At 41.6% G+C, this 21,368-nt stretch overlaps 1 protein-coding gene across 1 annotated transcript in view; it reads right to left on the bottom strand.

Moving 5' to 3' along the window:
* Positions 1-21,368, bottom strand: part of JMJD1C (jumonji domain containing 1C) — a 170,474-nt gene that overhangs the window by 21,838 nt on the left and 127,268 nt on the right. The window contains exons 4-11 of the mRNA XM_082486184.1: positions 18,781-18,886; positions 13,762-13,886; positions 12,366-12,509; positions 12,055-12,247; positions 10,292-11,967; positions 7,081-7,253; positions 3,646-5,855; positions 495-696 (exon numbers count right to left, since the gene is read on the bottom strand). Of these exons, the coding sequence (XP_082342310.1) occupies positions 495-696; positions 3,646-5,855; positions 7,081-7,253; positions 10,292-11,967; positions 12,055-12,247; positions 12,366-12,509; positions 13,762-13,886; positions 18,781-18,886 (4,829 nt within the window). The remainder of the gene's footprint in view (positions 1-494; positions 697-3,645; positions 5,856-7,080; positions 7,254-10,291; positions 11,968-12,054; positions 12,248-12,365; positions 12,510-13,761; positions 13,887-18,780; positions 18,887-21,368) is intronic.

The following is a 21,368-nucleotide window of genomic DNA, read 5'->3' on the forward strand; positions in this document are numbered from 1 at the left end:
ATCCTGGCCAATTTTCTTCCTGACTTGTGAGTTTCCCTCGATTAGTGAAAAAGGTGGTCACAACTCTGTCCTCAGAAAACTCCCAGAAAACCTTGAGCAGCATTCCCACCACATACTGGAATAAGAACAATTACAAGTAAGTGCAACTCTGTGGTTGTACAACTTGTTCTGAACAACTGAAGTGTGCCTTTTGAAAATCCCACTTCAAATGTCAGACACCTGCGTAATGGTGATGCGCTGTATTTTCTGCTTGCCTAAGGTACACTGGGCAGCTGTTCTGATGTCTTTGCTACAGAGCTTTAAACAGCAATGAAGTCAATGCACAAAAGAAATAAGAAGTACTAATGTAAATACTGTTAAATTAGACGGTGTCTTTTATCAGGCAGACTGACTGAGCCGGAAAAATGAGACAAGCTTTCAAGCATGCAAGTCCTTTGGCAGTATTATTTTTAAAAGTTAAAACACCACATTATCAGGAAAATAGTTGTACTTACCGCCGAAAGTAGTAAAATCTACAAAATACTGGTGAGTGAGTTGGTTCTTCTCCTTTCTTACTTCTTATTAACCTACATTCTCTGCATTTTTGCAAATTTGGTCCTATTTCAGAGCAAGAATCATCCTGCAAAAAGGACTCTCCCGTTTGCTTCAGCTTCTTTACTTTGCGCCAGTCTTTTAACACTGAGCGAGGTATACCAGCTGCAAAAGTAAGAGTTTCAGATGAAGTACTGGCAGCCCTTATGCGCAGAACCCAGTCAGCATTCAACATTTCTGAAAGTACATCTGTTACCTGCGTAACATGTTTCATTATTACTTCCATTTGTCCGTCTGTCAGCACCGAAGTTTAAAAAGCATAGCTACCAATTTGACTTACACAGGCAGGAGCACAGTTAACTACCTGCTGAGCTACCAGGAACACCCAGGACACTGTATTTTCTCTTATATTAGGTGTATCGTTCACCAAATGTTCCACTAAAACCACATTCAGAATCTAATTCTTACAAAACAAGCAAAGAAATACAATACCCCAAGAAAGAAAGGTTTGAATTCTGTTTCAAGTGAAGATGTACACAAAAAAAGCAACAATTTAATGAATGAAAGCAGAGTTAAAAAAAACAACCTACTTCACAAAATTTATTTTTGCTGAGGGTTACAGATATGATTACAGAAGAGCAGCTCTAACCCATCTGAACTTAATGTAAAATATCCGGTGTAAGGAAGAACAGAATCCATTTACTCTGTCAAATCCATCGGCTTTGCAAGCCTAAGCCCTACAATTCTATTTTCAATATGAAAGTCAGCAGACCTGACACTGAGTAAGATGAGGAGCAAATCTATTGAGTAATATCTGCAATTTTCACATATACATTTTGAAACTGAACCCTGTTGTTATTTAACCAGGCTTTCATTTTAACAACTTTTAAAAGCAGCACCAGTTTTATCTGCAGACAGATAGAAGTATCTGTCATTTCATCTACCACTACTCTTCAAAGTTCATGTCCTGTAAACAGGGATCTGATGTAGGATGATAGAGAGGTCAGGGTGCTAACTTTGGACTCGGTACCTGGGTTCAGATTGGTATTTTGCCAGAGATGACTTGTGCAAACTTTGCAAGTGACAGACTGCCCATGCCTCCCCCTTCACGGCCTACAAAATGCACTCCTGACTCATCCAAGGAGCACGATGGTAACTGGATTAAAACTTGAGAGTAGAAAAGGCCAAAGTACAGGTTTGTTAGTCTAAAACAATGTTTTCTGCCTTGGAACCAGAGATCCTGGGTGTCATCTGGGAGCTGCTAGACTTCAAGCTCTGTGGGCAGGAACTTGGAAGATCCCCAAGGCTTGCAGGACTGTAAAATGCCTCGCTTTGCGGGAGGGAGCCTTGCCGCCTGGAGCTCCGAGCGCTCTGGCTAGCACACAGGCTCCTGGGGCTTTCCGAAACAGCATCAGGACAAAGCAGTTTTCAATCCTGGCAGTATCCAGATACCACCCACTTTGTGGAACTGCCACTGAGCCCCAGATACTGAAGCACAGTTATCTTCAGCTACCTATGGGGAGAGCCCAGGCAGTCGTCCCATGGGGATCCGTTGTTTCCTGCAAGCTCCTCAAGGTTGAGTATGTTTTCATATACATCTTTGTGGAAAGTCCTTTTCATAAGAAAACCTCTAACCAGCTCTCTCTCAGAAATTATGGCAAAGCTGCCCCAAGATAAACTGACAGGAGTATCAGAAATGCTCATCTATTTAATGGGTCAAGTAGGACAGACAGAAATACCCCCAGGTTTATTAGGATTTTGAGAGAGGATGGCAAGCAAAAAGACCTGCTACCTTGGGACAGGCCCAACCCGTTATTGTGCAGGACAGCGGCTGTGCGACTCACAACAGAACATAATACCAACCCCTACCTGTTTCCCAATTTAAGTTCCATGAAACAGTTCCATAATGTATTATCATATACCACTTTTATACTGAAGTACCACTAGCCAAAACAAGAAGTCACTGCCTTCCCTTACCGTAGGTAAGTAATCCTTCTACAACAAACCCATACAAAATCTTTTGCAACAATACAAAGGTCATAAAGACCTAAGGTGTTACGTGTATATATTTACAGTTTAAGAAGTGAAACTGAGGAAGACTTCATAGGCATGTTCTCCTTGATCTTCCCTTTAGTTAGGGGGGAAGTAATACTGCTATCACTGGACCCAAGCCAGAATACCTCAGACAGACTGCCAACACTTCCAGCACCCAGTACAACTTAGGGATCAAGTACTCTCAGATACCAGAAGAGTAACTTTATAACACTTGGCAGTGTAAAGCCAGAAAATGTAATTACAGGGAGCAGTACTCATTTTCTTACTACCTGTACTTAAAAATTCTTGCAAAAAGTAATCTAATGGTAGACTCTCTCATACTCAAGCAGAACAAAGACAAAAGAATAGTCCTTGCAGAAGAATAAATTGGAATAAAAAATAAGCTAAGCTAATAAAATCTTTCATGTTGGCAGACCAGTTTCTCTTTTCAGATAATTTTAGCTACAATTTGCTACATGCTACAGTATTACATTTAAATTGAAATTTGTATTTCCCTAAATTTCTTTATTCCTTAAACAAGAGAGATGTTAACACCATGTAATACACATGCTAGTTAGGAGTGTGAAGTGACTCTCCCTCAAACCTTTCGTTAAATTAACCAAATCATAGTAGAGTGGCATCAGGCTCTCAAGGAACTGCCTCCGGCTTCCTGATCAAAGGATGAATTAAAGTTCAACAATAGAGAATCCCTCCACCCAGTAATGCTCTAAAAATAAACACCTTAGATCTTTAAAAAAAAAATAAAAAAAAAAAAAAATCAATACAAGTGGCACAACTATATGCACCAGTCTGTTGAATTCTGATGGACAGCATAAACCAGTTTGTTTTCTGCTTATTTTTAGGCCAAGAACCGTTTCTTAACACATATATACAACATGCTGAATTTCTTAAACCAGGATATTTCAAATGGCCTCAAGACAGATAAATCTGGACCTGCCCATTTATACAAGCATACTTTTTAACTCCGTTCCCAGGTATTGTGCATGACAAACCCTCCAGGATTAACACTGTCAGACTTCACATTAGTCTGTCTCTTCCAAACCAGATTAATATACTCACTGCTATTACTGCCGCTCTGTAACTTCAGCTTGCTTTTTTCTTTGGCACTCCTGCTTAGAACACCATTCGGTTTTACTTCTTCCTCTGTATCACCCTTTTTTTTCTGCAAATCATTTTGTTTCTTTTTGTAAGTTGGCTTGGGTTGCCGTTTAGTCCTTTGCTCTGACTTGCTCTCGCTTTCATCAGAGTCTCCACTTTCAGAGCCAGACTCGTAAGTTCGTTTTGCCTTTCTCCTAGGGTGCTTATCTTCCTTCGCAAACTTATCTGCCAAGATTTTACTATCTATGTTATTTTGCAAATCATTTGATGTAGAAGCTATTAAATTGACAGTGCATGGCTTAATAATTTCAGAGACACTGTTCCCTGAATTCTCTTTTTTATTAGTGTTTTTATCTTCCTCCGAGTGTCTTGTTAGCCAAGCCTTTTTCAGTTTAGTGTGGTAGTTTGGCTGACTCGTCTGGGAAGTTTGCCCACTGCCTACAGAGTTCGCTTTGTTTATTGTATTACAGACGATAGTACTGTCTAGGGAGAGAGAGGTTGAAAATGTCTGATTTTTCACAGAGTTGGACTCAGTCTCACTGGTGTTACTACTTTTAAACTGAGCTGCAGCCAACGCCGCCTTGTGCTTTTTCAAATGGACAAAGTCGGTAGAGGTGGAGAATCCCGAGCTGGGCTGAGCAGCACCGCCTGTCTTGCCAGCGGCGGGTGTAACCAGAGCTGGAGTGCTGACCTTGCATTCCTGGGCCTGCGCCACCGCCTGACTTGCGGCTCTTGAGGCAGTACACTCCAGCGGTGCGCAGGCCAAAACCGTGTTCGATAAGGAGTAAGTCACTTCTGAACTACCCCAGCTTGACACGCTGGTAGTTGTTGCTGCTGATGCAGTGACATCCGTTTTGGTACTGCAGATCATAGTTGTGGTAGGGGTGACAGCATGAGGAACGCTGCCTTGCGAGACAGCTGGAAATTTCTTTTCATACTGTGTGCGAGTGCTGTCTGAGTTCATATTTGGCAGAATGAGTCTTCCAGTCTCCCTGGCTTCCGCTGTTTTCAGGCAATCTGCTTGATTTGTCACAGCTGAAGATCTCTCACTACCTCGATCTTTGGAAGCAGACTGCATTACTGCTACGCTATCGTATTTCGTGCTAGAAGGAGGACGCACAATAACAGATGCTGTAGCGGACTGTGACTTTCCACTCATTCTTTCAACGTGCCAATCCACTTTTTCGTTATTTGGGGCGTTATTGGACTTCCATATCTCTGATAAATTCTGTTCAGAAGTGCCCTTGTAAACAGTCTGAGCTTCCTTAGGCTCAGGCACTAAAGTTGGTGGTTTCTGCAACTCCTGTATTTTGCTACCACCAGCGTTAACGGGTTGAACGGGAGTTAGAGTCGGAGGTGAAAGACTGCTATAGCTGCTTTCCTTCTTCTCCAGGTTCTGGTGCACAGGGGGGTGAAACACGGGGGCTCTATGCAAGGCAGGCATACTCCGGAGTGTATTTGAAGATGAGACTGACAACTGAGTAGGGCTCCTGCTGTCACTTCTAAAAGAATTTACAGAGTGAGACTGCACTGACTGTGAAAGCTGCTCAGGTATCTTGCTCGCAGAGCCTTCGCTCTCTGGTTGGTGCTTAATTAAAGGTGGAGGTTTTGAAAGAGAAGAAATGTAAGAGGGTAGAGACTGGGGACTAGCTACTGTTGAAGCACAATTAGTCTGCTTATCAACATATGCACTTGAAGCTTCCTTTGACGGATACGATCTTGGAGGTTCATTTACTACGCTGTTAGACAAGGTGGTGAAATAGTTACTTTGTGGCAAACTCTGTGGAACCGAATGCTTCATTTTATATAGTTCTGACACAGAGCGATCGGCATCTTTGTCATACTTTACTGAATGGCTTTTGGGACTTGAAGATAAGGACGTTACCCTGGAATAGTTCTCTCTCTCTCCCTCCAGTGCCTTTATTTTAGCTGTAAAAGGAGCAACTTCGATACTTTCTTGGAGTATCCGTCTGTGTTCTTCTTTGTATTTGCTCAGTCGCTCCCCAGTCTCCTGTGGTGGCCTTGGCAGCTGATTCAACATTGGATCTCCAAAATGTCTATGCATATGGCTCTCCTTTGCTGTCTGCGTTCTGCTTTGCTCTAGCTCCGTCTTTACTGGTGCAGTTGTAACAGAACGTAAAGGTTCAATAAACGCTTTCCTCTCCAGTTCTCTGTTTGAAAAAGGTTGAGCAGATACAGGTTAGTCTGAATGTAACACAACGTGCCAAACGGAAGACCTTTCTTCCCATGCTCTGAACAAAGTTATCTATTAACACAAAATAAACTTTTCTTTATATTAGGTATGATTTTCAAAAGTCTTCAGATGACTCAGGAACTCAAGTACCATTCCAAGTCAACAGGGCAGAGTCTGCTTTGCAGTACACTGACAAGCTTTTCTCTATCACAGGCACCCACGTTTACAAATAAACTAAAACGAAGTGCACCCTCAGCAAGTTTGCTGCTGACACCAAGCTGCGTGGTGCGGTCGACATACTGGAGGGAAGGGATGCCATCCAGAGGGACCTTAACTGGCTTGAAAGGTGGGCCTGTGCAAGCCTCATGAAGTCCAACGAGGCCAAGTGCAAGGTCCTGCACGTGGGTTGGGGAAATCCCAAGCACAAATACATGCTGGGTGGAGAATGGATTGAGAGCAGCCCTGAGGAGGCCTTAGGGGTGTTGGTTGATGAAAAGCTCAACATGAGCCGGCAGTGTGCGCTCACAGCCCAGAAAGCCAACTGCATCCTGGGCTGCATCAGAAGCAGCATGGCCAGAAGGTCAAGAGAGGGGATTCTGCCCCTCTACTCTGCTTTCCCGAGTACCTGGAGTACTGCTTCCAGCTCTAGGGGCCCCAACATGGTGGTGGCAGGAATCTGTTAGAGGGAGTCTAGAGGAGGGCCACTAAGATGATCAGAGGGTTGGAGCACCTCTCCTATGAAGACAGGCTGAGAGAGTTGAGGTTGTTCAGCCTGGAGAAGAGAAGGCTCCAGAGAGACTTTATAGCAGCCTGCCAGTACTTAAAGGGGGCCTACAGGAAAGATGAGGGACTCTTTGTCAAGGAGTGTAGCAATAAAAGGGGTAACCGTTTTAAACTGAAAGGGGCTAAGATTTAAATTAGATATTAGGAAGAAATTCTTTACTCTGAGGGTGGTGAGGCACGGGCACAGGTTGCGCAAGGAAGTTGTGGATGCCCCATCTCTGGAGGTGTTCAAGCCCAGGTTGGATGGGGCTTTGAGCAACCTGGTCTAGTGGGAGGTGTCCCTGCCTATGGCAGGGGGGTTGGGACTAGATGATCTTCAAGGTCCCTTCCAAACCAAACCCTTCTGATTCTATGAAGCTAGAAGACAACATCAGCTGCTGAAATGTACCCTTTCACCCAGAGTTAAACATCAAACTTACTCTTTGTGATGCTCTACGATACTTTTGGACAACGGTGGGCTGGAATGTGTTGTCAGTTTGAGAGGCCGAAGGGGATCTGCACTGGACGGTCTCACAGGAATGTGACTCAGTAAACCAAGGCTGTCAGCTGAGGTCACCGGGGTGGGCTGGTGTAACCACGGGCTGGGAGTATTCTGTTAACACCAACCAAAACAAGAAAATAAAATCAGATTTCAAAATAATCATGGGACCACAAGAGTTACTGTATCAAATCTTACTAATGATCAAAGGGAAGTAATGCATTTCAGCATCAAATCATAAAATGTTAAATTTTATTTACTGTATAAGTCACTTTTTGATCAACTGGAACATCTGATTGCACTTCCCCTGGACTTGCAGCATGCAAAATAGTTCACACATTTCAGGAGCATTCTTAAAACCGTTTAATTTTCAAGTATTCATCATGAATAGTTAATTCTAGAATGGCATCTAGAATGCTCATCAAAATTAGCAAACCAATGACAGCCTGAGAGCACTTAACTTCAGTTACTAGTAAACAGACCATTAGCTCTTCAATGAATTGCAAGAAGTACTTCTTCCAAAAGACAAATATTGTTTAGTATTTCTGGAAAACACTTTCATCTCTAGTTTTATAACAAATTTTAATATAAGGCATAGAAGCATCTCTTTCCTGGATGGTTCCTCTCCTCCCCCCACCCAAACGATTAAGAAAGATAATCCTAACTATTGTGCTTTATTTTGCCAGGCATTTTTATTTGGCATAATTTCATCAGCAGCATACTATTAAAACCACCCTTTGCAGCATGGCAAACAGAGAGTACACACAATTTTGTGCTGCGTAACGAAATACTCAACAGGTGGGCAATACCAACCTCCTTGTTGACACACACAGGGACAGACTGAACTTATGAAACTTTTTTAATTAACTACTTGGGTAAGTTTCCATTTTCCTATCTTCTCTGAAACTTGTGTAACAACTCTACAGAAAAGACCAAAAGCAGCTCTCCATCTCTCTCCCCCTTCTCTCCGAGACCTGCTTATCAGAAACACATGCAGAGGAGTGGAAAGGCAGGGCACACCTTGTCGAAATGCTGCTCAAGTGCCAGGGACAAGCCAAGAAGGGACCGGGCCACTCCCCGAGCTGCCCAGAACTTCTTCCCCTCCTCTGCTCCTCACCAGTCCATCCCCCTCTCCTTCTCTCCAATCTTGGTGACTCCCAGTTGAGAACTACTGCAGCAGAGTGGGAGCCAAGAGCTCTCATGACACACGCATGCAGCAGAGAATAGATTTGCAGGTGCTACAACTTTGAAGTTCTGATTTCTATACTTTTGAATATTTAAAGCAACCACTTGGGTTTGCACTAACAGTTTTAGTGCACACACTTCCTAGGCCAAGAGTTCCCACGCTGTGGTGAGTTCCCACGAATAGCCTGTAAGCTGTATTAAAGTATTATGCAAAAAAGACGCGTCACCTTCCCCCTAGAGGAGCTGGGGAAACATCTGCTTCACAGCAAGCATTGCCCAAACAGCTTCGTGACCTCCACCTGCAACCACCTACGGCCCAGCCTGAAGACGGGAGCTGCCGCAGCCACCAGCGGATGGCAGGAAAAGGTGGGCTGAGAGGCACGCCTCCTTCAGCACACACACAGGGCTCTGCCCTGAGCCCAGGGTGGCTGCTACTGATGTTACAGCTGAAACACAGATCCCTTTCTGCAATCGTGGCATCCGTGCAAACCCACTTTGGAAACACCCATTGTGGGTTTCTAAGATGTATTTAAAAAAGGCCTCCGGTGCAAGAGCCAGAAGACAAGTCACCACAAGACAATTGCCACATATCAACATAATTAAAAAGCTACGTGCCTCGGTATGCAGGGCTGCATACTTCAGGCAGCCAAAGTGAAAACAGAGTCTCTATCATAAGTTCTTTAAAATGGACTTCAGTATGGGGTGGAGCAGGCAGCAACATGAAAAGATAAATCCTCCTATAGTTTTCTCTTAGGCTTTTCTTCTCTGCTGTGTTTGACTTTATCACATTTTAGATCAAACTGACTTCATATTACAAGGCCAACTCAAACTGACTGTTTGGGAAAGACTTAGCCACAGTGGTTTGGCTTTTCTGAAGAATGAGGCTGGGGAAGAATAGCTTTCCCCATGATGAAAAAGAAAAAAATCTTTATAACCATTCAGGAACTCCAAGCTTTGACGCAAAGGCTTACAATTTGGCAGAAGGACCACTGTCAGTGACATGCCTTTTGTGGTCCCTGTGAAAATCTGCCCAAATTAGGCCAAGTTGTAAGCCTCTAAAAATCAGTATGCACATGCTCAGTGGAGGTTTGATTGAAGCTGGCAGTAAAGCTTTTCAAAGTTTCTGTCTGCATTACACATGCTTCATCTTACTCGGTTCCTCTAAGGTGCCTGCAATGAGCATGCCATATCCCAAGCCTGCAGGAGCTTAGAAAACTTTTCCTGTAATTGCCACGTCTGCCTGCCAAACACCGCCACCACACTGGGCTCACTAGGCTGAAAAACATAAACCATTTCTTCTGAGACTTCAGTGGTTATACTCAACATACAGAGGAATCACCCTGACTTGAATACAGAGGAGTAGAAAGCAGATGGGAAGGCAGGGATGTGTGTCAACAGGAACAGAAGGGGAAAAAACGATATGCCAAGAGAAGGGTACACATATAGGTGTAAAGACGAGAGAAATGGGTGTACAGCGCAAGAAAGATTTATAAATGCTAGAGTATTTCTCTTCAGAACTTCCCACTGGATCTAGTACTCTTTCTGTCTCAGCCTTTCTCCATAACTTAGCGAGCACACACAAAATTTCATTATGAAGATGACTGTCCTACCTCTCCTAGTATTTAACTTACACGATGGTTTTCACAGTTTGAGGTAGCAAATATTTATATTGTGGACCTGAGGTCCCAAACCAGCTGGCTGACCTTGCTTGGTCACAAACTAAACCCGAACCTTTTGTCTTTCTTTAAAATACTTAATAACCAAGGTCTGGAAGAAGTCCCTACTCACATCCACTGTGAGACAGCGGTTACTACTGGATTTTGCTTCCTAGTTCTCCACCTACTCAAAAAACCCACCAGCACTGCACATTCAGTGCAACACAAACTACCGAATCTGTACCTAGAAAACCACTGTTGGGAGACACCATCCCCAGTTAAATATGTCATTAAGAAATGAGCTCAACTTACCCTTCTCAAGGACGCCTCCGCATTAACAGGAGTTTCTGGGTGGACCCATTTGGAGGAGGGCAGACCGAGTCCTGAGTAAGCATGTGTTCCATTTGGATACTGCCAAATAATTGGATAAAGCCCTAGCTGATTATAGGAAGCAGAAGGATGAGCTTGTCCAAGAAGATGTGGAGACTGGTGTTGTAACATCTGTTGCTGCTGCTGGTGTGCTAATGCCAAATGGCTTAGGCTGCTAGCATGAGCAGTCTCTAGTCGCGGATGGCCACCCAGCAAGGAGGCAGCAGGCACTCCGGGTAACACTGCAGGAAGTAGATGAGGGTGATGAACAGAATGGTGAGATGCGGTACTAAGGGGGTGGGTGTTAATAGCGGACAAGGGTGCCTGAGCTGAAGACCCAGCTAGCAGATGGGATGAACCAGTTAATGCAGGATGATGAGCGCTTGGATTTAAACAGGTTCGGTGGGATGAGGAATGCAGAGGATAATTATGCTGATGCAAATAAGGTGAAATGTGATTAGTTCCTGTTTCTTGTCCAATCAGAGTGGGGTCCCTGTACACCGTGAAATGTTCATTCTTGTCAATGATAAGAGGACTTTTAGTAGCTTCTAGAGCACTAACTCTAGCTGGAACTGGATGAAAACTAGACCTAGGCAAATCATGATCAGTTTTATTGGCTGACCTTGTTAATCCAGTAGCATGGCTGTTTTGGGAACTAACCTTAGACTTCACAGTATCGGAAGACTGGGTGAATTTAGGCTTAACATCAGGTGACTTTGTTTTAGGATGATCAACTGAAGCACTAGGTTTTGACTTCACAGAATCGGGGACTGGACTTTGTTTATGCGGTTTACTCTCTTCTGCTAGAGAGGCTACATTTAACGAAGACATAAAGGAGCCATACTGCACTTTTTCTTTTTCAGGATTTAAGTGTTCGTTTACTGATAATGTTTTTACAACTCCAGGCTGTATCAAATCCGTTTTGTTAACAACACTGCTAACCCAACTTTGATCAGCTTCCTGTTTTCTTGCTTCAAGGAAATTTGCATTTGCAAACTGCTGTTTTAAATCGATGCTGTGAGATTCTATTTTCTGAACCGTTTGTAAACCGAAGGTACTTGCAGCATTATCCTGGCTCTCCTTCTCAGACTTGTTTTCATTACTAATGTCAACAACACATTTCGGAGTAGGAGGTCTGGGTACAAATTGCTCATTTTTTAATTCCGCAGTATGACGCTTTTCTGCATTGCACTCTTGAACATGTGGATCCTTGGCATTCTGCTCATAAGGTGTTGGCTGCTCTGCTGCATGGAGTGAAGATTTTTCCTGCTGATCTAAGACAGATGCTTTCAGTTTTTCTGTCTCTTCATGTTTTTTATCCTCCTGTATTTCATCCCATGGAGACCGCCTATCTGTTAGTGTCTGTTCTACTCCCTCAATAGTTTGCGATTTTCCTTCTTCTCCATTTATCTTTGAAGTGTTCTTGCTTTTCAATTCATTTTCCGAATTTTGCTCTGAGGACGAATCTGTTAATCTTTTATTTGAAAATTCTGAGTCACTGCTCTCAGAGTAATCTGAGATATTGTCTGTCCGCAGTCTCTTCATACTGAATTTTTTTTCATCCTCTTCAGGTTTTCTTCTTTTACTAAGAAAGTGTTTATTCTTGGTTTTGGGGTTTTCTGTAAAAGATAAAAACATGTCTATCACATTTTCAGTCTAATACAGATTTAAGCAGCTCTCCCTCCCTTTCCAATAACTGCTTTTACCTCCTCGACCTATATAATCGTATCTTTCTTCTTTCACCTTCTCTTCATCAGGTACGCTGCTATCAGAGCCTTTCCTCTTATTTGGCCGAGTATTCTTCTGTTGCTGGTGCTGGTGAGAATTCTGTTTTGGTGCCGCAGTTTGGGAATTCATTGCTGGTCTGGGGCTATTTGCTTGCGCACGTGTATAATGACCCTAAAAATAATTTTGTGATTAATTGAATTACATGCAATTTTAATCAGCTACTTTAAACATGTATTTTTAATATTTGCAATATACGAAAATACTTAGGTAAAAAGATAAATGTATCTACGTGGACTGTGTTGCTGTTCTGGTTGGAACGAGACCGTCGGCGTGAAGTGATGCCAATATTTTCACCTTTCAACAAAGAGTGAACAACATCATCTAGAAAGGTCATCTGAACCATAGAAGGATCAACATTCTGAGGTTCTAACACCTGGTTTATTAAAAAAAAGAAAAAAGAATAATCAGCAGATGTTCAGACACTGCCCAATCTGTATTTTCTCTATCAGTGTTCACCAGTCTATTTTGTGTGCCAAAGACTAATCAGAGAAAAGCCAACTTAATCCTGACAAGCAGAACTGACATATGACTCTCAACAAAAGCTGGAAATAGAGTAAAACCAAAGCAAATGCGTCTTTACATATCACTGTAAAAATAACTTTTTTTTTTTTTTAAAGAAAAATGTACCCCGGCACCACTTCCTTCCCCTTCACTGACCTGCAAATTTGAAATTAAAAGACACTAAGCTCTTCATAGAGCAACCCTTAAGTAGCAATTACAGTATGCAAATATTTTGTAAAAATTATTTTATATACTATAAAATATACTGCAGACACACATTGCAATATTGCTTCCAACAGAGGCAAAACTGCTAAAAGAAAGGAACCAAAATGACTGGAGAGAACTCTTAAGACTGGTGGAGTGTTACTCATGAGGGATATTTCAGAAAGAAGTAAATGCTAAAAATGCTTTAATCAATGTGTCAGAAAGTAAAAAAAATATTTGGGGAAAATTAATTAGAGCAAATTAAGGGAAAAAAGTATCTGAGTATTAGACTAGTCTTAAATTTTCATTGTCACACATGATTTTGTCTGTTATTTCAAGGCAGATGGGTCATTCACTATATTAACATTGAGTCATTACTCTGGCCTCCTGAAATAAAATTCATTACTGCCACTAAAATACCAGTATTAATTCTTTTTGTAACATTGACTTCAGAAATACAACTAAAACCCACCACAGTAAATGTAAATTAGGGCTGCAGTAAATGCTTAATTCAATAAATTGCAGGAATTGGCTATTTCAATTGCTCGGAAGAAGTAACCACTACTGCAGTGCTAAAAGATTTCAGCGTTGAGAAACGAAATTCTCAACAGAGCTGACAGGGAAGACCAGTTCTTAAAACTAGATCGCTTCACTTCAAAGACTTCACTAGTCTAATAGCGACAGCAGAAGAAAAGCAAAACTGTAGGACTGGTATTAATCATGCCATTGTACAAACGTTCAGCTTCAGGATGGTATTAACTGCTAGTCCAATGCAGTCGTGCTGTAGTTTCAGTGCAGTAAGAGTCGCCTTGCTGGAAATGAACAACTCGGTGTATTTTAGAGTACCACTAAAAATTTAAAAACTCACAACATGTAGTTTACTTGAAGCTTGTTTACCAAACATCACATATCAAACTCACCTGGTCATTCATAACAACCATAGTGCGGGTGAAGAGATCATGATGGGTAATGATACCAGTAAACCACTGGGTGGCAGAATCCTGTCTGTACACTCTCACCCTATAACCATTTAAGGAGTAGGGACCTTTAAAAGAGGAAAAAATAAAAAAAAAAGCCATTGAGGAATGCAGCAGAAAGAAAAAAAAAAAAAACAAAAAAAAAACCAGAAAAAACCCTAAACCACATATAAATGGGTCTTCCTGGTTTTTTAAGCTTTGTAGCAAACATACAGTGTGCATGGCACAGACAGCAAACTACAGGCAACTCTGGCACAGCACTGCCTGCGGATTTTACTGTTATTCAGGAAGAGATTTTGAAATGCAAATGGTACATTTAAGTATGCTTTAAGGTCAATTATGCTAACATTTTCAACATACAATTTTCTTATCTAACTAAATCTTTCTGCAACCATGATGACAAACGATGGGAAAATTCCTGCCTACAAACTGCAACCATAGAAATGTAATCTGAAAGGCTAGAAAGTGGCAGCAGCAGGTTATACAGAAGCTATTTAACAGGCTAGTCACATGCCCAGATGCTTTGCTGGCGAAAAGATTTACATCTTAGTGGTTAGGCTCTGCATCTGCCAAGTCTTTCCCATAAGTGACCACAGAGTTTCTCTCCATTACAGCAGTCAGAAAGGCAGCTGCGTGATCCCATCTCTGCTATGGCCACACAGAACATTCAAAAACACACACCCTATGAAGCCTTTAGCTCCTGTTTTCAGATACGTCAAATGCAAAGAAGCCCTACACACTGTCCTTTTGCAAAGACCAGTTTTTATTTCACCCCCAAAAACCATGGGGGGACACACACAATATGATATATTACTTACTTTATAGTTGCTTTCAAGACTCAGAATCAAGATTCAACAATTTTATTCATGTTCAGTGTCTCGCTTGATCACTGGGACCCTAAGTTTCATCGTACTTAGTGTTTATACAGCATTTTGCATGACCAAGCGACACTGCCACCAAGTTCAGTTCCAACTGTGTGGTTTTCACTACTTCCAGAACCAAAGCCCCAGTCAGGCATACAGGAACGGAAGCAAAAGCAGGCAGTGACAACCTACAAAAAGCCTAACTTAAATGATTTAAGAGTGCCAACCACACAGGCAAGGCCAGAATTCCCCTGTCTTTCCTAAAGATCGTTTTTTCCAACCCCTGCCCAGTACATCAAGCAAACTCAAACATCTGCAGCAAACAGGCCAGGGACCTCTCTTTCTCTCTACCATAAAAGATCCATATTCACATGACTGGGTCCATTATACTCTCTGCATGAGAGAACATGTGATCGTAAGGACTGTTTTTTAATGTAAACATTTAAGAGATCAAGAGAAGTGGAAAAGCAATAATAATTTAGACATTTCCAAGTGGTCTTAGGGTTTAATTTTAGAACCTTAGCAAGGCCTTTTGAAATAACTTTTGCATGTCATTATCCAGGCTTTAAAACGTCTGAGAAACAGAAACACCATGCAATGGCACCCTTCCTTCACCCACATCCACCTCATTCACTGCACAACTGAGACCTTGAGACCCAGTGAACCCCCTGAGCTACCGATGTCAACTCATCCCCGGAGCACATTTCCAGCTGCACAGACAAGGGTCAGAAGTGCGCCAGCACGGGCACTGCTGATCACCAATACATACGGGCAGAAAAAGAGGAAGAATCTACTAGCTTGTGTCTCACATTCCTGGTCTTGGACCAGACGGGGTTCCCGTGGGGACACATTTCCTGATGGCTTCTCTCCAACACTTCTCTCCATATGCCCCTGCAAAACGCCTCCAGCTCAGCTCCCACACTTCTGGCTGCCTGACCCAACCCAACACGTCTCAAACTTTTCATGGCTGTCCCAAAGCTCTGCCTTGTTCAGACAGTCTCAGTAAAATTCTGCCTGTGTCTCTTCGTGCAAATTTCCCATTCCTACGTTCCTATCCCAGCTCCTCCTCTCTTGCATCCTACTGTTAACTGCACAATGATTTTCAGTCTCTTGCATAACGAGAAACAGCCTCTCCCCTCTCCCCAGCTTGTCTCTTTTTAGCATTTACGATTCCAGGCCACTGGCTTCCAAGTCTTCTCAGCTTACAAGCTCCATCCTCCCTTCTCCATCAGCTTCCAGCTTCTCTTACACCCTTCTGCACTGACCCAGTGCCAATTTCTTTCCTCTTACTCCTTGTTCTAATCTGCGCCTGCCCTTCATCCCAGCTGTTATCCTATCTATTTTTAAAAGAGGCTTTATCTACCTTTAAAAACAGCAGGTTTTTTTTTTCTTGTGCTGCTGGTGTGTCAGGAAGAAGGAGAAAGATTAAACTGCGGTCATACGACACAGGACAGCTCAGCTCCAGCCCAGCCCAGCCCAGCCACAAGCAGCCATTACAGGAAAAGCCTGGCTTTGTCTCCAGTCCCTGGCTCAATCACGCTCAGCTACACATCGTTGAAACAGCCCGTGCAGTACTATCGGGAAATATCTTCAGGGCCGAAGCACAGCCAGTGTTTTGAGAGGGTTATTACACAGGCAGCCTCAGAGACTGTAGCCATAATAAATCTAATAGGAAGAAAAAATTCAAAGATTGTAATTGTTAAAAATCAAAGATGCTTTACTATGTTCCTTCAACTGGTTTCAAAAGCCTTCAACTTGGCCAAGTTTGGGAGGAGTTTAGTTTTTTTTTTTTTTAAAACAGGAATAAACTACTTTCCTGCCAAACCTACAATCTCTACTGCAAAGCACACTGCTGTGACTGCTGCCCAAAGAAAAGGTCACGAGAACCAATTTTTTTTCCCCTTAGTCTCATTCTTGTATATAATTGGACCAGTTTTAAGTAAAATTCCTCCTCCTCAAATTAGCATGTTTCTTTTCAAACACTTGGAACCCAATTTTAATGTTCTTCTCTGACCCTCCTCTTTCTTCAGATAAACTGTGTTTTAACGGTGATAGTCGAAGTAGAAAATACTAAGATGTGAGATGACAGCTTCAGCCTTATAGATAACAAGGATAAGGCTGGATCCCAAAAATGCTGTAAAGGATGAAGTAAGAGAATATGGTAACAACCTTAATAGATGTGTCTAAACAAGGTAGAACCGAAAATGTTGCTTAATTTGCAGGGAACAGGCAAATGGTAATAACGGAGAAGGTGAAGAAAGCCAGAGAAGGGAGGGAAGGAGAAAAGGAGGATAACACGACTAGATTACAGCAGCTAGCACTGCTAGAGGGCTGCCCGTAAGCCACCGAAAGGTTTGTGCCAAATGCAAAGTCTCCGTGACCGGGAGCAGATTATGCCCCAGGAGAACGTGACAGCAGTCTCTGCTGGCTGACCACTGTCCCGCAGGGCAGAGGTGGTGGCACTGCAAAGGCCCTCGCGGTGGATGGCACGTCACTGCCCGAGAAAGCGTGTCTCTCCTCGGGCCACACTGCGTCACATCAGGTGAGCAAGTGGATTTTAACTCCAGCTTCTCCTTAGACAAGGAGAGCTAGTCTTCAAGGACATTTGGATTATATTCATCTCATCAGCCAAAATACTCCTAATTTGTGCACTTCTAAGCATCTAAACATCTGTTTGAGTAATTATATAAAATTATACGTATAAAGACAAAAATACAGTTCCTGGAATTATGAGATATAAATGACTTGTGTGGATGATGGGCTGGCAGTTTCATTTAGATGACTATTTCAATATTGCTGGGGGTTTGCTCAAGTATTGATTCTGTACCAGTGTACACAGAGGCTTTTGTAATTGTCTTATTATTGTTACTCTAATGAAATACAATAAACAAGTTCAATTTTAGTTTCCTTTTCATATAGCCCTAATTTGATTTCACATCACCTCTCAATCCAGTTTTGGCTGCAAATTTCATAAACAGACCATTAACTCATGTTGTATCTGAGGATATTAAGATAAAATCTCAAATGCCTATCACTGACATATCAACTTACTGTCTACACAATCCTGCACACTGCTTTTTCCAGCATTCTTCCTCCGTGGCCCATAAGAATAATCACATCTATTTAAATTAAAATCTCCACAGAGGGAAAGACACAAGTTTTTTACTGTAACTTCAGCATTATACTTACCATGTTCCTTTGGTCTTCTAATCTTAGTTTCATCGAAGAAACCAGACAGCAAGCAAACCTAAGCGCCATCCTTATAATATCAGATTATTTACTGCTCCCCTTCCCATCTTAGTTTACAGGATGACTGCTTAAGCACTTTTGTCCTCAAATTGCTTTACTGCTTGCCCGGGGCTCACAGAGGTTAGTTTCTGTCCCCGTCCCCCCCTGTCGCTCAGAATGCCTCTGTAGAGCTGCCTGTCAGTTCTGCAGAAAGTTAATCAATATACTGCAAATGCATATAATCTTTTTATTATCAGCAAGATTGAGCCAAACCCATGTATTCTAATTCACACTAGTTTTCACATAACTTGTATCTACAGCATAAGAAAGGTGTATGCGTTTGCTGCAACTTTCCAGCATTAGAACTGAGTTACAAAATTGTAACTGATTTGAAAGGCACTTTTCAATCGGGGGTGAGGGGGTGGGGTGGGGATCTGAAAGTATTCTTCATCTGTGACAGAACTGTGAAGAACTACAAGCACAGACAGATATCAGAGACTTTATCACATGTAATAGTAACACCAAGAGAGCACAGAACAGTTTTAAACATGCAAAAAGGTGTGTGGTTGCCATTCATACACACTTATTTTCACAAGAAAGTTTACAAAATATCTACGTTCAAACTAATGATATTCAGCTTTTGCTATAATCACTAAGACATTAAACAAGTTAAGATCAGTCTGAAGAAGTCATGCACAGCTTCTTACATAGTCTTGTCTTCTGGAATTAAGAAATACTTCCAAAAAATAACTTCCACATTAGAAATATATTCTCCATTGTATCACAAATGCTATGCGATGAGCCCAACACAACTAGTGGCCTTAAACTAGCTAACACAGAATAAAAATAAAACAATTTCCCACATAATTACCTTGCATAAAAATCTCCTGAACCTTTTGTTCCTTTACCCAGGCTTTTACCTCCTCATGTAACTGCGGGTTATCCCTGAGAACTGGGTTTAGACTGTCTACGTCGTCCTAAAGTAGAGATTAAAAAAAGAACCATATGTTATGTTTACTTGTAACATTTTTGTTTATTTTCCTAGATGAATTTTAGAGCACAATATTAAGTAGTTTGATGCTAATTTTACTGACTGCCTACAAATCCTTGTGTTATTTTTAGAAAAAACTTAAAAGCGCAACATAGTGCTAGAAGTTATTTCATGGGAACATGGTATGTCAGATCCCACATGTGGCCAGACTTGTAAGCTATTAATAGGATCACACTTTCATAAATACTGTCTTACTACAAGCTAAAATTGCCCTCTAAAGACTTCAATGTTTTCAGGTATACAGAAAGAATTGTTTAAATAATGATGAAATAAATTTAAAGAATATATGTGTTTTCCATATCTGTAAATTTAATATGGACACATTGAGCATAAACATAGATATAAAACCCACAAAGATAATGCATAAGAGAAACAAACATTCTGAGAGAAACATCATTACTGATTTTCAAATATGCAGGCCTTTGTTAATTAGGTAATTTCAAATAAGACATTCTTTAATTTTTATTTTTACTATATTCAGTTCTCCTAGACCAGATCCTTTTTCACTATTTCACCAGGACATCATCTGGGAAACTGAGACATATTTGGTGGCACTGTCCTCCTAACAAGGAAAAACTAGGCACAAGATCTGGTTCATATCCTTGAAAGCACGGCTTAAATCATCATTCATCTCTAGGCTCTTGGAACCTATTTCTCTTTATTTCAGAGCAAACTTGCTATTTCTGCCTTTGAGGCTGTGGCAGAGAAATAAAGCTGCACCGCTGCCTGGCGACTCCTCATGCAGAAGACAGCCTTGAAAATCCGTGAGCTGCAGGAACATTCATTTGTGCTGAGAGAACTTCAGACAGCTAAAATAATCAGAGCGATTCTCCACATACAAAATGTAAAATGTTTTATCAGTACTGCAGCTGAGATCAAGTAATTTCCTTCCTTGATCTCCAACAAGTTCCTTGATGTTTCACAATTTATAATGAAGAGCTCCAGCCATAGAATATAAAGATACAAGCAACACTCAGGGAATCGTGCATTGCTGCCAGGCCCTTAAGTGACATGAGCAATTTCTCTCTATTCATCTGGATGAGATTATTCCTGCTCACCCACTGATCACAGGATGTCTATAGCAAATTCAAAATTCACTTCCTGACACTTGAAGATTTGCTGTGCTCCATTACGGAGAATGCATCAATGCTTTGGTTATTAGAGAAAATTACTCTCTCTCCTTAGGCTTTTGCAAAGGATATGGCCTCGGATCCAAAAGGAATGGTCAATTTCATCGTTTTAATACACGTGAAATGGAACAAAGTAAAAGCAAAGGGGAAGATCAACAGAACCTCTACCACCAAGTTAAAAACACCAACCAGGCAAGTATGTTGCTAGCATTATCAGAGGCACAAGAGGGTCAACACTAAAATTTATTCAAGGATGGCAGACTAGCAAAACACTTCCTCTCCCAAGGCAATCTAAAAAGGGTATTAGCTGCTCTACTATCCTGTACAAATCCATTTTTGCATTGATCCTACATACAAAAGAAACAACACTACTGGAAAGAGGGAATGATTTGCCAGGGGAACCCAACAGAGTCTGGAATTGGAGCTGTGTGATGGTCATTTATCTGTCCTCCTTCCCATTCACTCTCTTTCACAGCAGCTGCAAGAGATTCCTCTACCCAAAATTTCCCCTCTTAGATCCACAAGCATTAGACCTAAGCAATGGACTGAGACACTGCAACACTGGAAGTCTGGCTGACTTAAAAACGCAGTTAATATGCAGATCTCGTACATATTGACTAATTCCTTCAGTCCCACCTATGAAAATTTTTCTCTTCAAGACTATACACACTGATTAGGTACCACGAAGTCAGACCTGTTATTCTTATTGTTATTCTACTTCATTGTGTTCTTTATGCAAAATTGTTGAGTCTACTGTCTTGAGCCACCTTTGATTTGTTTCTGAAGACAACACACACTGCTGCTTTTCTTTTTTTTTCAATTTCAAATCCTTCCTAAGCATGTTTGTCTTCTTGACACTGAAGATACTGGTGATCCTACAGACAGTATATTTGAACCTTTTCTGTTCCATCTCCTATTCAGATCCATGACATATCAGTACCTTTGATTAAGAGTGCTTGGTGTGAGCACTTAGAAAAGGAGACTGCAAAGTCCATTTTGTACTGCTTGCCTCACTTGCAGAAAGATGAGCTCATCTCAAAGATGAGCTACATAAGGCACAAGTGAGGTCAAAGATTCATTACACAAACTGCACGCAGGTCTGACTGGGATTACGTGGAGGACATCAAAGAGAACCCAGGGTTCCTAAAAACACACAGAAAGTACACATTTAACATATCATCAGTCACTGGGAAGGGGAAGTGTTTTGCTTCTAGACATGAACATGCTATACACTGGTCAACAGAAATCAGTACAGCAAAGTAAAATTGTAACTGACAA

The sequence above is a fragment of the Vanellus vanellus genome, assembly GCF_965231255.1.
Source record: "Vanellus vanellus genome assembly, chromosome: 7".
NCBI classification, from domain to species: domain Eukaryota; kingdom Metazoa; phylum Chordata; class Aves; order Charadriiformes; family Charadriidae; genus Vanellus; species Vanellus vanellus.